Raw genomic sequence first — 15,743 nt, 5'->3', positions numbered from 1 at the left:
CTTTAATCAGATGCCTACATACATCTCGACATGGTATCCACCCCCTTGATTTATATATATATATATATATATATATATATATATATATATATATACACATTTTTTTTTACCTTAAATGAAAATAGATATTTAGAAAAGTTTTCATTGGTCTAATTTTTTACACTATGTGAAGGAAAAAAAAAAACAAAACAAAAAACTACAATAGAATCTTAATGTCAGTCAATTCAGTATTTAGTGTAAGCGCTTAAGAAACTATATCAGAAGGAGCTGTTATGTGGCTAGAATAATACCCCGAACGCGAGTTGTTTTATGCACAGAACCTCGACTGACCTTTGATGTTGAGGTTTTTATTGAAGACCAGATGTATTAAGGATGCCCATATTTCCCAAGAGAGGCAGTTGATTCTTTGGCAGCAATGCATAGATTTCCCGATTTGTCCAAATCTGTGAGAGTGTGTGTGTGTTTGCATATCTACTGCATGTATTCTCCCATGAGGCAATGCTCAGGCAAACCAAGGTATTCATATATTTTACACCCACCATTTAATAAAACAAAAAATACTTTGAAAACAATATGAATAAATGATATTTGTGGATATGAATGTGTGTGTATTAAGGCAGTATACAGTAGTTAAAGTATGTATGTGATGAAGTATGTAGACACACCAACTGTAAATGCACAACATCTCTCTAAATGCCTGCAAGTATCTGTAAAACACATGTAGAAGTATTTTGTGCAGAAATGTGTGTGTGATTAGTGTGTACCATCTGTGTCCAGATGTTGCATAGAGAGCAGTCTGCGTGGACAGCGAGACAGTTGGCAGGCCTTCTGACAGGCCTGTGTCCCTTATTGATAGAGGGATCACAGAGACAGAGGAGTCAGCCCTGCTCAGCTAGACCACAATATTGTCCTCTCTGCTGTTATTCATCCAGTCAGCCAGGAGAAAATGGGATGTTCTGAGCCAAGTTTATTGGTGTCAGATCTGGGCCAAATAGGAGATGAATAGGTTTCAAACATTTGGAAAACAGCATGAGGAACATTTGATTTGTCATACAGATGCAGCCAGATTCTTGTGCCAGAGCTAAAGAATTTCATTGTATTTTAAGTTTGACAAGGATTTTAATTCACATTACTTGAACCTGAACCTGAAATGCACAGCCTAGTGCATTTGACTGAACAATGGCGAGGCCCAACATGTTGGCGGAGTGGTTAGACTGGTTCCTGAGTGTATGAGGGGGTGAAATTGAAGCATGTTGCAGCATACAACAAAATACTATCTAACTGACATGCAGTAAACACCAAGTTAATCAAATAAATTAAATGCTTTATATATATTAGAAGCGCCCCACAATAAGAACGTCGTGGGTTCGGTCCCCAGCCTGGGGTCTTTCTGTGCAGAGTTTGAATGTTCTCCCCGTGCCTGCGCGGGTTTCCTCTCATCATCCAAAGATGTGCATGTCTAAGTTAACTGGTGACTCTAAATTGACCGTAGGTTTGAATGCGAGCATGAGTGGTTGATGTTTCTCTTTGTGTGTTGGCCCTGTGATGGACTGGCGACCTGTCCAGGGTGTACACCGCCCCTAGCCCAGAAAGCTGGCTGGGATTGGCTCCAACAGCCCCATGACCCGGAAAGGGAAAGGCAATAGAAGATGGATGGATGGATATTAGAAGCTGTTATAATAAGTTCTAAGACAAATGCATTGGACAAACCTACAATCATCTCAATTACTATGGCAATAAGAGCTTTTATGTGAGTGATCGCACACTGGCACATAAACTCAATGCATATTTATCTCTACTTTTTAGAAAAGGCATCTGTTGGCTGCTTAGTTTCCACCATTGCCTTACAGATCTATCTCGCTGACCCTGCACCTTACGCCATCTTTCTTCTTTGGCTCCTGCCAGAGTTATGGAGCAGGGTCGATGTTTATAGAGGGCAGACCTTCTTCCCAAAGCTTTGATCCAGAAAGTTCTATAGCCTATAGTTTTGCAGGGGTCATCCAGGAAGAGCCATGTGGTCAAGCAATGTGCATAAGTGAAAGCACATTGAGCTGCTTATTTTAAGCAGCGCCTTGGTGTGGAGGCTAGCATAACAGGGCCTTGGAGGATTTAAAGGGTTATAAGGTGCATGCTGGGTGTGTGTATGTGTCTGTGAAGGCTCTGTACTCACGCGGGTGTGAGAATAAAATCTTAGCACTAATCCATGAAAAGAAATATACAAAAATTAAAACAAGTGCCAGAAAATGGTGAGTTGAAGGCCGACCCAAAATTTCATCAGGCAATATAACGGCTTTCATATCTGTCATCTCTCTTTCATCAAACCCCTCGGTCCCCTAAACAAATTATTCATGCCAGCAACTAAATGTATTCAAACCATTGTGTTTACTTTATTACTCCACTTTTATTCTGCTCTTTTCCCCACATTTGTTTACAAGAATAAAAGCCTACTCTGACAGAATTATCCCCCTGCACAACAAAAATAAATCACAGCGCTTGCACACACATCATTCACATTCAAAGAGCACAGCTAAATTATAGATGGCCCCTTTCTCCCCAAATATGCATTTCATTAGCATTTCCTTCGCCTGTTGTCTTTTTTTTTTTTTCCCTTCTGCCCGCCTGTGCGCATGACCCACTAGTGTGTGTGTGCGTGTGTTGAGGGGCGGGGGGATGTTTGACTAGAGAATGGGAACAGACTTGCAGCAAAGCAGGACGCGTCCCCTTTCCCAAGCCTAATTTAGGATTCAATTACAATACTCTTTAAAAAGCGTCGACTCCGCAATTAATTATTTTAAGATTAGCCTGACAGTAATGGGCCTCCCACCGATGCCAGCCAGCGCAAGACTGGCCGCCTGCACCCCAGGATCACTCTGTCTCTCCACATATATATACCCACACACCTTTCTCTTTCTCTCCTTATCCCCTTCATTCTCTACCTCTCTCCTTCACACTTTTAGTGTGCCTTCCCTCCATCTTCCTCTCCTGAGGACACAAGAGATAAATCTTTCTCCTCCTCACCTTCATCTCCCTCCCTCTGTCCTTTCTTTTTTTTACGTCCTCTCAATTGCTGCATTAGACTTTGTTCCTTGTTTTTTTTTTCCCCTTTCATTATTTCGTGTCAAGCTCTGATCTCCTTGGCGGTTGCCGCGGAATTGATATTGCTTCAGTATGGCGGACTGCTTTTTACGAGTCACAAGGGCCTTCTCCCACGTCCTCCTGTGTTCCGAGGAAACACTGACTGATGAGCCCCATGACAATGTGCACACGCACGTTAACACTTGCACTCGTACATACATGTGCGCACACAACTGTCTGTCACAGATGCTGCCAGGCATAAGCAAAAACAACAAAAAAAAAAAACAAAGCAGCAGCCAACGTCCTCTGCCCGCTTTGATTAGAGCCAAGCGAAGCATTTCCCCCCCCTTCCTCTTTGCCTCAGTTTTTTTTTTTTTTTTTTTTGCTTTCCGTGTTTCGGAAATGAATGTCATCATCCATCCCCTTCCTCTATCTGCAGTAAGTCCAACCCCCAACCCCCCAGGCAAACCTCAGCTGAAGCCCCCGATTCTGTTTATTTAAATATTTGATATGTAAGCTGTCATAAAATAAATGTCAGAAGAGGGAAAGGGAATGGATATGCAGGGTGTGGTGAAAGAGGCCATTATGGGTAATGGTTTCTGATGTATGCCACGGCCCTCATTGTGGAACCCCCAACACACACACTCTCCCTCTCTCTCTCACACAAACACACACACACACACTCTCCCCTTTATGACAACACCTTATACACAAACCTGTACCTGAGGAAGCCAAGAGATACTGAAGCAACAGGGGAATATATGAAGCGGGGGCATGTACAAGTTGGATGTGTGTTGTGTGTCTGTGTGCAACAGCTACACACAGTGACACACTTGTTCGGCTAGCGATATGGAAAATAGGTCCTCCCATGCACAATTGACTTCTAATACATTGTATACTCCTCAAACCATCCATTTACCAGGCATTGCAATTTCAGGGGCCCTGAAAGCAGCACTTTGCAAGCACTTTGCAAAATAGCTTAAAAAAATCTCCATCCTTTACAAATGCTCTCTCTCACTAACTGCCAGTTCTTACATGTCTGTTAAAGAGGCAACACAGCCTTCACTGGTATATTTAAAGCTTCTTTATTGACTCACCAAGATTTCCATCATGGACAGACTACCTGGTGCTGCCTACTGTTTAAACACCCTGCCATCAACACTATTACAAACACACATAAGGTGCTCTGAGGGCATGCACATGTGTAAGTCTCCTAGCTAGTGGCACCCAAAGGATTATGGGGCTATGACAATTTCACCCAAGAACTGATAAAAACAGGAGGTAGGCGGGGTGAATAAATCAAGCACTGCTGCCAAGAAAGCGAGAGACAGTGAGAGTAAGAGAATCTCCTAAAGAACAACCTTGAATTTCTCCTTGATGGAGAAATGCTAAAATATTGCACAGCACATCAGCACAAAAACCCTAATTAAGAATGAAAATGATCAAAAAAAAAAAAAGTTCATTAGGGCTGATGGTATAATGGCTTGGCATTTCAGGGCCTCTTATTCACAGACCTTTGCCTAACAAGCTCCCAGGCCACACCGAAGGGCTGTGAAATGGGACTGTGACATCACATCAGTGATCAAAAGTCAAAGATGAGCTGCTGGCTGTTGACCTGTCACCTCTAAATGCTCAAATGTGCCTGATCTGCCAGAGATTTTCCCATTCGTCGGCACTGAGGAATATCTGGAAGAATACACACCTTAAGCTTTGACTTGTAACGTAGATGTAACACACACACACACACACACATAAACATCCAATACTGCCAAAACCCACCTGTAGCCTTCATACACCTTAATTAACTTATGCTACAGACTGATTACAAATCCAGACTTCTATACACTCCCCTTACAGTCCCATATACATTAATGACACAACTATAGCTCTCTTTCAATGAAAATAAATACATTCTCCGTTTCATCAATACACACAAGTATGACCACCTCCTTAAAAAACAAGTAGGTTGCTTCCCTCACACTGATTCTTCACATCCATACCTAAATCTCCTCCACACACACACACACGTCCGCGACTCCCCTCTGCCCCCTTTAGAGTCCAGGTCAGGGTGCCCTCCAGAGCGCTTCGCCCTCTCCGCTGTTAATTACCACTAATTGGCCCTGTTCGTTTTTCCCCCCTGCCATAATGGAACCATTCATCTTTACTACTTAATGAGTAGGCACTGTAGTCACCAACCAAGGTCATCCACAACTAGCCTCCGCAAGACAGAAAGAAAGATTTGGAAACATTTAGGGGGGGAAAAAACCCAGAAAGAGGCGAGACAGAACAGTAGAGTGAGATGGAGAGGTTGTTTATGCTTTAAACAACCAGAGGATAAATGTGAATTTGCTGATGTTTCCACATATGACTCTGCCTTTTGGAGTGTGTCCAACATATATATATATATAAAAAGTTTAGAAATGTCTGGGAGCTGTGGGAGTCTGCAGTGTCCAACACAAACCACAACACAGATAGGGAATTTCCAAAGACAGAGTAATTAAAGTGCCTGTTACGCAAGTGAAAACAATATAACCCTCAAAACAATGCTGAAAGCACAGCCTCGCACAGTCAAACTGAGCTGTAAATATGAGATTTTTTTTTTTCCTCAAAATGCAGAAAGAGCCTCCTCTCTGGCTTATGCACACATAATTATCTAAACAATCACAGTGAGTGTTGACACAGTCTCAAGCCCCAGTGGGTGAAGAGGGCAACATGTTAGCCACCTCAACTACCATAAAACATCTAATTAACACAAAATGCTTTAAATATTAGTTCAGCGGCTGCTTTGTATCCATGTCTGTGGCGATTTCTGAAAGACCTCAAGTAACAACTCTAAAATTTGGCTTCATGACCCAACAAAATAACTAATACAACACACAGCCTTAATAAAAAAATGCCCAGCAAGAAAATAAAAATCCACATTTTTGGAAAGGAAAAGTGGAATAAAATAATATTTCCCACATAAAGACTGAAAATTCACTGAGGGGTCTGTATAAGTTTAATGACAATAAACAGTTTCAAATTAATTACACAAGGAAATGTTCACATGTGCACCCAGCACAGCAGACAAGACAATAACATTTTTCTATTTTCTACCTTTGTGAGCAACGTAAGCTACCAATGTTTGCCTCAGGTACAGCAGAGGAATGCTTCAGGTTCAAGCATCATAATTTGTCTCGGCGAGCAATGCCAAGATGTGACAACCAGCCATCATCCATGAACGCATCTTTCCATCAGAAGTCACATTGTTTCTCACACAGTGTCGCAGAAGCAGGAGCAGTCATGTGCTCCTGCAGCACTGTGGCAATCGGCCTGGCATGGCAATGTTTGTAATTGGGACAGTTGTCTATGGATTATGTTAATGTGGTATTCCACACTCCCCTCTGGTATGTGTGTGACATTACAGTAACCTTTGCATGTTTAGCCAACAGTAACTATGGATGTTCATTGAGTAGGGAGACGCACATGCGTATTTGGACTTATAAGCACAGAGAGAAACACTGGCACAGTCGCACGGGAAGATTAACTGTGCACAGCAAGCACGTGCTCTTGCAAAACAACATTGATGTCCTTTTGAGGAATTAACATCTTAAAGAAATAAGACATTTAAACTCCAGAATAAAGTTCACCCGTGTTGTCAATATCGAATCCAGTTCATCCAGTTTGTGTCAGAGGAGTTGTTGGAATGTCGAAGTCTGGTTATATCAGAAGTGAGTAAAGCAAGAAAATGGGGGAAATACCAAGAATTAATATATGCACTGCACATCCACTGAAACTCTACAGATGACATTTCTAACATCTTCTCTCATATATAATTTCTTCAGTGGCCACTGTCAAATATGTGTGCGTGCACACACTTGTATGTATATAAATGTGATCATCTGTCTTTGGAAGAGGATGTGGTGTGGATGGTGAAACTGTTTCCTAAACTGCTGTGATAAAATTGATCTTAATGAGAAGCGTTAAGCCTGGAGTGTCCTGCTGTGACTGACTGGTGTCCATAAATCAGCAATATATCTACACAATACTTCTGTTCGTTCACGCATGCATGCACAATACTAGGCTGTAATGGACAAGACTGGCCTTGGCAGGAAAGAAGAGAGATGAAATGAATATGTTGTGGCTGAAAACACATGGTCAATAAAAAGTCTGAGAGAAATGTGCACATATAAGTGTATATTTAAGTGCATGTGTCTGTGTGTGCTGAGAAAGAGAGGGACAAAAAAAAGAAAAAAGTGGAACTCACATAGAAAAAGATACAGCTCGAAGAAAGAGACAAAACTCATTAACAGAAACTGCGTTGTCCGTGTCCCATCGTTTTTCTATTTTGGTCTCTCTGTGCTTCACAGACAGGCAGTGCCATGGTGGTGCTGTTCGGTTGTATTTTCTTTCTTTTTTTTTTGTAGTTGAGCAAATTGTCCTACCGTGCCAACATTGATTAGGATCAACTCTAACCAGACAGCAAGATGTGTAACTGGAGTGCACAGTCTACAGTCTGGAACAGAGAGGAGTGCAGAGGCTTTGATGTGTAAAGTGACAGATGACGGTGATAGTGATGATCATGGTGATGATGATGATTTTCTTACAAGCTGGTAAGAGGATAGGGGAGGATGGTGGTAGTATGCAATCCATGTGCTAAGTCACACATACATTTACATTTTTATCACCAATGTGACCAAAAATGCAAGATAATGCAGTATAAACTAAACAGTGAAAAAATAAAAAATAAAAGTGTCAATCACAACCAATCAAGAATTGCATATTGTTATATTTTGCAATAATAAACAACTAATAAAACAGATTCCATTTAAAATGTTTACTTGCAGCAGATACAAAGACAAAAGCCTGAATTTACAAAGCAAGGGAAATCTGTTTTTGGATTTCTTTTTGTTAAAAGTTAGACATATATACAGACAATATATAAAATATACAATTTTTATGGAAAATATTTTATGCCAAAAATATTCTTAATTCTTATCAATAAGTAAAACTTACAGTATAACCTGCCAATTACCCTCTTTGCTTTTCTATAGCTGAACTGTCATAAGATTATGTTATAAGTCCTTTTATGCCAAAAGGAGGGCAGTGGAGAGTTTTGTTGGATCTTAAAAATGTCACGCTGTGTCTTTGAATTGCAATTAATTGCTGCAATCAGAAAACTGTTTATTTCGAGAGGGGCTGGGCTGTAGGCCCCCCATTTCCTGCATTGCTGGCCAGCCAGGACACATGGGAAAAGGGGGCAGCAGTTACTGTAGGCAGGACAGTGCCTCCGTCGTGGCTCACAGATCTGTTCCGTATAGTGTATAAATATTCAATAGGATATGTTAACTGTCTAAATACCTCTGAACTGACTGATGATCCCTTGGGAGACCTAGCTAGCTACTAAGAGCCAGGGAGAGGGAGGCAGATAAAAGAGGAGCGATCGAATTAAGGGGAAAAAACAACAACAACAACCAAAAACAGAAAACAAAAAGAGATAGCTTTGAAAGTGAAAAGAATATCTACTGAGAACTATCTGTTTGGTAAGTATATATTTATATATCATACATTTATTATGCAAACAAAGAAAAGAAGAAAAAGGAAGGAAAAAAAAATCACCCCTCCTCTGAGACAGAGGGAGAAGAGGGGGTCCCTCCATTCAGCTGCTCCACATGGCTAATTAGCATACCTGAAGGTCAGGGTGGAAGGGGAGTTTGGGGCACCACCATAGCACCGCCATGCACTCTGGCATTCTGCCAGCTACACACATATATATATATATACACACACTCCATCAAAGTATGGAAAGCCTATACACTGTATTTGGTGTTGTGATTTAAAGTTGCGTGTGTAGTGGTGGTGGTGATGGTTGGGGGGGGGGGGGCAGTGGGCGGAAACAGCACATAAATACTTCTTTCCTCTCATTGCGCATAAGGCTGAAGCAGGGTTAGACCCATAGGGAGGGGTTTTTAACTAGGTTGACATTTGCCAGAGTTCAGATCCTGATTCTCTCCCTATCTTATTCTTTCTATCTCTCTCTGTGTGTGTGTGTGTGTGTGTGTGTGTGTGTGTGTGTGTGTGTGTGTGTGTGTGTGTGTGTGTGTACACTCAGCCAAGCCCATTCCAGAGAAGTCAGCAGCCTGCCATGTGACTCACTTCAAATATCGCCCACATTTCTGCGTCCCTGGCCTTCTTATACTCCGTCTTTGCTCGCACACAAAGACACTAACTCTATAATACCCCAATAAAATCTACACTGAAGAGAAACACAGCTTAGGTTATAGCACTTGCTTATGTTCAATGTTTCCTTTTGTTTTCTAGAAAGACATACAAATTTAAGTGTACTTGTGGAGTGAATGTCAAATCCAGATCATCAGCAATATCGTGACAATATCATAGAAGCTTTATATCCACTTAGAATTTGCAATTGCATGATTGTTGTAATAACGACAACTGACAAGTGCTTTTCCATGATCACGGTTACATAGCTATTCTATTGGTGTAACTGACTGATAACAGACATGATATGATTCCTAAAAATCCCAGAATGCCAGAGAATGGCTCTTGGCCTGAGCATGAATCCACTGATGCTGACAAAGTCTAAATAAGCTTAAATTAAATTGACAGTTAAATTAAATGCAAACGAACTGCATCCACACACAAAATGTCCAATTCTCCCATATGAACGATTAACTCTCAGCGTCAAAATTGCATTGGTTTTGATTAATCTGCTCACTCCTGACACCAACGCTTTGGACAAGCCTGAGCTGAGAAACAGCTGACACCAAATTAATGTATGCATGCAGTAATTAAATCCTTTCTTGAGGGCATTTTCACATCAACCTTTGACTTCAGGGGATATTGTAAATGCACAGTGGGTGCAGGCAGAAAAACGACAATTATCTTATTACGCAGCTAATACTACATTAACTTTGGCCCAGCGACTAAACTGGCCAGTGATTTTTATTTTGCTGATTACATTTTTTTTTTTTTTTTTTTTTAAATCAGAATTACACATTGTCTTGTGGAAAGCACATGCAGAATAGGGATAACCTATGCCTGCCAATTACCTAAGCAGGCTCTGTGTTTCATCCAAGTAAGATGAAAAACGCTGCACGGGGTCCTTATCGGACACAACAGAGTAAATTGAAATTTCACTCTAGTGTCGCTAATCAGAACTACGCTCGCTGGCTGGCCAAGACAGAGATGTAAACAAAACGACATAAACAAACGACTGTTGGGAGGAGGTAGAGAGCACGTGAGAGAAGCACATTGCAAGGGGGGGCGGGGTTGAAGTTGGACTTTTTAGTGCTGACAAAGCCTGCTCCTGTAAACTGAGAGACAGAGAGAATGGACACATTCAAGGACACACTGAAGCACACATTTTAAACACACACCAAGTATATAAAAAAAGGATACAAAACACACACACACACACACCTGCATGCTCATTTTGTGACCAGACCCCATGGGTTGTCTGTCCAATGCAGAACATGCACCATAAATTAAATTCCAGAAACCACAAGCCCATCACTATGCACAAGGCTCCCTGAGATAGCCGCATAATACAATGTGACATTGATGCATAGCTCCCATTATAAAGTCTTTGTTCATATCACACTAATAATTCATAAGAGAGAAATGTAAACAGTATGCACTGGAGAGCACTGCGAGCAGGGATCATTTCAAGGTAAGCACATTACCAAGGATGGGATTGGGGCTCGTCTTTGATATGTAGAACTACTGAGCTTTGATTTCAATTCTAAAAAACAAAACAAAACAAAAAAGCCCAAAGCAAAGCAAAATGTTGAGCATAATAATGATAAATTAGAAGAAACTGTATTGTAGATATCCATTCATTTTTGTTTTATTGGGTCAGATTTTAAATGAGTTGCCACTGTAATTATCTAAACAGCAACATTCTATTTCCAACTTGCTAGGCCTTCATTATTATCTACTAATTACTTTTATTGTTCTGTGTGTGTGTTGTGATTAGTGGATAACAGGAAGATAGTTGTTACACATATAGGATGATCCACAATATGTTGTTTAATATAATATAAACTTAAATCATGAGGGTTGTACATATATTGTTATAAAACTGCTGTAGATAGATGCTGTCTATGAGGAAGGAAAACACACTGCATAGAAACAGCTTCAATGTAAAGCTGCAGGAGAACTGACAGACATTCAGCCAGAAAGTTAGAAAATGACCACTTAATATTATTCTGCTTGGCCTAATTCAAACAGGAAAAAGTGATGTGAAAAGAAGAATAGCGTAATGTCACTGTGATGAGGGAAGATCCATGACACGCCTCCTCAAAATTTACAGCATCTTAGGTATCTTTGATTTGTGTGCACACGTAGCCAAACACACACAGTGGTGGGGCTCTGTCTTCATTTTGGTGAGTGGCCAAACAAGTGTGCATGTGTGTGCATATGTGTGAGTGGGGGGTTGGGGGTGGGGAGGGTTGTAAATGAGGTGCACTCGTTTCGCTCACAGCTTGCTCCTGAAGAGAGGCAGTGGGGAGGGAAATTGAATTTGAAAGAGGGGAAACTGTGCCAACAGGTGACAGAGGCATGCTCCGACCAAACGCACTCTGAAGTGAAGCGCAGTCATATCACGGGGCCAATTTGGAGGCAGTATTATGCACTACACCGCTCGCCTTTCTCACACAGCCTGTCAGTGCACAGGAGAGCAGTGCTGCTGCTCCAAATATGAATTAAACATAGGGCTTTTGTAGCGTGAATATACTGCTGCTGAAATGTTGGTAGTCTCAGAAAAAAAAGAACATAGTAACAAATGCACTTACTCCTAAAGTGGAGAAGAGAATAAACCACAAAGATATGCAGAATAAAATCTTAAATCTGAAAATTGTTTAAGAAACTGGTGGTTGTAATTACTGGTGCTAGCAAAGTGAATATGAATTGTTTAGACTATAAGTCACAACCGTATGCTACATAAGATTAATTAAAATGACTTTCGTACACATGCACATTCTGAAATGCAATACACACAAACACGCATACAATAATTATTATAATAAGGAGTGAGATTACAGTAGGTTTCTGGTGACCATCTAATCAACACGTAATTTGTTACAATCAATACCACAGCAAACCCTCCTACGCTAAAACACTCACTTCAGCATCCAACTCAAATTGCCTTTGATTGAGACAATGTAGGCTAATGAACTGCTTGTGTTTTGTCAGAGCCAGACAGCATAACTGAATCACCTAGCCCTCCAGTTATCCAGATGTGGAATCTAGCAGTGCACATAATACAGTACATCAAAAACAACTGCAGGATGATGGCTGTTATGGTGAAACACTGTGATTTTTGGAAACTGGCTGTAGATTTGCATGTTACTGAGACAGTATTTCACAAAAGGTTTGAGGGACACCTGAATACAGACTGCCCAAAAAGGAAGGAAAAGAGTTGAATAAATAGTAACACTTAATTTCCTCCAGTAATGGAGCTGGAGTACCTTCCAGCCAGGCACTTAACCCAAGATGCAGGAAAGCACAACTGTAAAAGTCAGCTTCAGGAGTTATTATGTAAAACAGTGGTTAACTGTGAATAGGACAGCACAGAAACAAGAACATCTTTTCCTATATTTCAAAATCTGTCATGAATTTTGAATGTAAACTGGATAATCTAAAACCAGTAAATTTAGGTTTAACTAAAGACATTCGGGTTTTTTTATTATTATTATTATCCATTGAGAGCTAATATTTAGGTGTTTTGTATGTCTGATTAGTTTGAGAATGTGAGCAATGATCAGAAGCATCATAAACCTTCGTAAAACTTCAATTATTGCGTTGGAAGGCCTCCAAGTCTCGAGGTTTTGCACGAGACGTGAGTGCGGAGCCGCCGCCGCGCCACGGCCAAAGATCGCTGAAAGAATCTTCCTCTTGTTTTGGAAATGCTATCTGCCCAGCGGGGCCGCAGGGAGCCAATCAGGGGGCGGACTGGGTGTCATATGTGAGTCAGGAGTACGGAGAGCTTTTAGCCACTTTACCTCCACTATTCAAATCGTGAGCTTGGCTGTTTGGAATAAACGCGGCGAGCAGAAGCGCACCGACTCGACTCGGAGCGCACTGACAGGACATGCGGGCTTCGCACGGCCGAGCTGTCCGCTCCATTATTCAAATGGAATAAAAGTCCCGAGGCTGGAAACACAACAGTTCGTTAGCGCGTCCCAATAGAAACCATCGGTGTTTTCAACTGACTTTTATTTTTGTTCGACGGTGCCTCTATATACCCTCTATACAGGGCGTTTCGAAACGTGTCTGACACCACGTCGGCAGAAGAAAATCTGCCCAGCATGAATCTTATTTATTTACTAAAACCAAAATAAAAGGACAAGAGAATACACGTGTGAAAAAATCAACTACTGGAATGTGGAGACAGAACTCTAGTATCTGCAGACTATGGGCTATTTAAGCTTCATTTGAAAAGCCTCATAGCTAAGGTGTAAATTATATATATATATAAAAAAAAGTGAAGCGTTAGATTAAAACTCGTCCGGTTTGTGTAACGTTTTTTTTTTTTTTTTTTGCATAAAAATGTGCAATGTAAAGTACAATATAATTCACCAAAACTTCAGCACTAACTGCACCTTGTGCGAGACAAACGAGACAAACACACACACGCTGGCTAATTATTAGCGACAGGTCATTGGTGGGGAGCTGAAGTTCGGTGATGCGCCTGGATGAAATACCCTGAACTCACCTGCGTCCTGCCCAGGCCTTGCCCTCCGTTCCCAGCGCTCAGTGCGTGGGGGTGGTTCCTCTGCTGTCCCCATACATGAGCAGAGGCGGCTCCATATTGGGGCCCCACGTCTTTCCCCAGGCTCATCCCGGCTTGCTGCTGCGCCGTGGGGCTACCGTAGTCTTGATAGGCACCGCCATAACCCCGCATCATCGGGCTGGGCGAAGTCAGCAGCTGGTTGAGGGTCGGTGTGGCCCCCGAGGGATGCTGCTGCTGCTGAGTTTGCCCGGGAAACCTCTGGAAGCCCCCAGAAGCAGCTCCCAAGGGAGACTTGCCGTGGCTTGTTGAAGAGTTGCTGCCCATCATCATGTTCCCAGGTTGCCGGCATCCGGAGGGGCCCACCATTCCGTAGGCCCCGCCGCCGTAGCCCGCCCGGTACGCCGGGTACTGGTTGTACTGGCTGTTGTGGAAGCCAGCTTCGTGGGAGTTTTCCATGCTGTTATGCGCCGAAGAGTGCGTTATCCCCATCCCACTGCTTTGTTGCTGCTGTCCGCCATGTTGCTCATAACAAGGCCTTGGAGTGTAATAGTTGTTGTTGAACTCCGAGTTGTTAGTAGTTGGCCCCAAGTTGGAGTGTTCGTACCTGGTGCTGGTCATCCTCTCCGCGGGTTTACAGGTGAGCTCTCCCTCACCTTTCCCTGGCATGTGCTGCTGCTGTGTCTCCCCGTGCCCCCCCAACAGGTTCTCTTTGCCGCCGTGGTGTGGGTGATCCACCCCCCTGTCGCCACGGGGTCCCTGGCCGTTGTTATTGACGGTGTTATTACTTTGGCTCTGTCGCTGCTGATGTGGCGCAAAGTGGCCGAATTGCGGCGGTGGCGGCTGCTGAGGCAGCGGCTGGGACTGAGGGGAATCTCCGCTCCCCACACATTTCAGCTTGTGGTTCGCGATCAAACCCGTTTCCATGGAGGAAGTGGTTGAATTAGTCGATGCCGAGGCGGACATAAGGTTATTCCCATCTTTGTCGAGGCCGTCCGGAGGATTGTGAGTGGTGGAAGTTGAATGGACCATGTTGAGCTCGTTCAGGCGGTGATGGTCTACATTATTCAGAGTCCCATCTCCGGCACCCAGCATCGGTCCACTTCGCTGTACGGTCCCTCCTCCTCCGCCTCCTCCGGATTTCCCCGAATTGAGCTCTGGACCCAAACCGCTGGATAATTTCTTATTTTTGTTATTAGTTCTGGTCGGAGCCGATGCCACTTGCGCAGCCATGGTCACTCCAACATCTCAGCGCGCAGTGACAGCGAGCTCCGACCAGCCTTGCACAGAGGAAATAAAACAAGAGGGGAGGAAAAACACAAGCTGGGTGGTGAAAAAGATATTCAGTGGGAAAGCGAGCTTTGTTCTAGCGCTGCTGTTGCTGTTGTGGTGGTGAAATGGTGCGTCAGTGAGGCATTATGTTCAGAGTTTCTCTGCCAGGTTTAACCGAAACTTTTCTTCTTCCCCCCTCCGCCTCTCCTCCATCCCGGTTCTCGGTAATATGTAGCAGCGTCTCCCGGAGCCCTTGTGGCCCAGCATGGCATGAGAGAGAGCGGGCTCTACCAGCTTATCCACCTCCAGGGCTCCGGCGCGCCTCACATGGAAAATCCGGACTGGAGTCGCGAGCCATAACGCACGCTGCATTATGGTGCGTTTTTTGACGATGATTTGCGGGCCGCTTTTAAAACAAGAGAGACACTCTTATGTGGCAGTGTTTTGGCAAGGCATAGGGTTCCCTTTTTCATCACCATATCCAGAATTCGTATGTCAGACGGCAAAGGAATGCCTCTTTCCTGTGAGTTTAAGAAGCATTTAACGCTTCTAAACAACCAAACGAAAGATAATTTGCGCATTTCAAAATAAGTGACGGCTGCAGATCCTCCGCTCCGCACAGACCAATCAAGCAAACACACCAGAAGATGTTAACTTTTGAGCGAGC

General features: G+C 42.9%; 1 protein-coding gene across 5 annotated transcripts in view; it reads right to left on the bottom strand.

Annotated features, from left to right (window-relative positions):
- The window catches only part of LOC115036112 (AT-rich interactive domain-containing protein 1B-like), a 158,207-nt gene extending 142,887 nt beyond the window's left edge, over positions 1-15,320 (bottom strand). For all 5 annotated transcript variants that reach the window (XM_029494239.1, XM_029494240.1, XM_029494242.1 and 2 more), the window contains exon 1: positions 13,790-15,320. In XM_029494239.1, the coding sequence (XP_029350099.1) occupies positions 13,790-15,037 (1,248 nt within the window). In that variant the 5' untranslated portion in view covers positions 15,038-15,320. The remainder of the gene's footprint in view (positions 1-13,789) is intronic.
- Positions 15,321-15,743: the final 423 nt, after the last annotated feature.

Source organism: Echeneis naucrates, chromosome 22 (genome assembly GCF_900963305.1).
Source record: "Echeneis naucrates chromosome 22, fEcheNa1.1, whole genome shotgun sequence".
In the NCBI taxonomy this organism is placed as follows: Eukaryota; Metazoa; Chordata; class Actinopteri; order Carangiformes; family Echeneidae; genus Echeneis; species Echeneis naucrates.
This window is presented reverse-complemented; position numbering and strand designations above follow the sequence as displayed.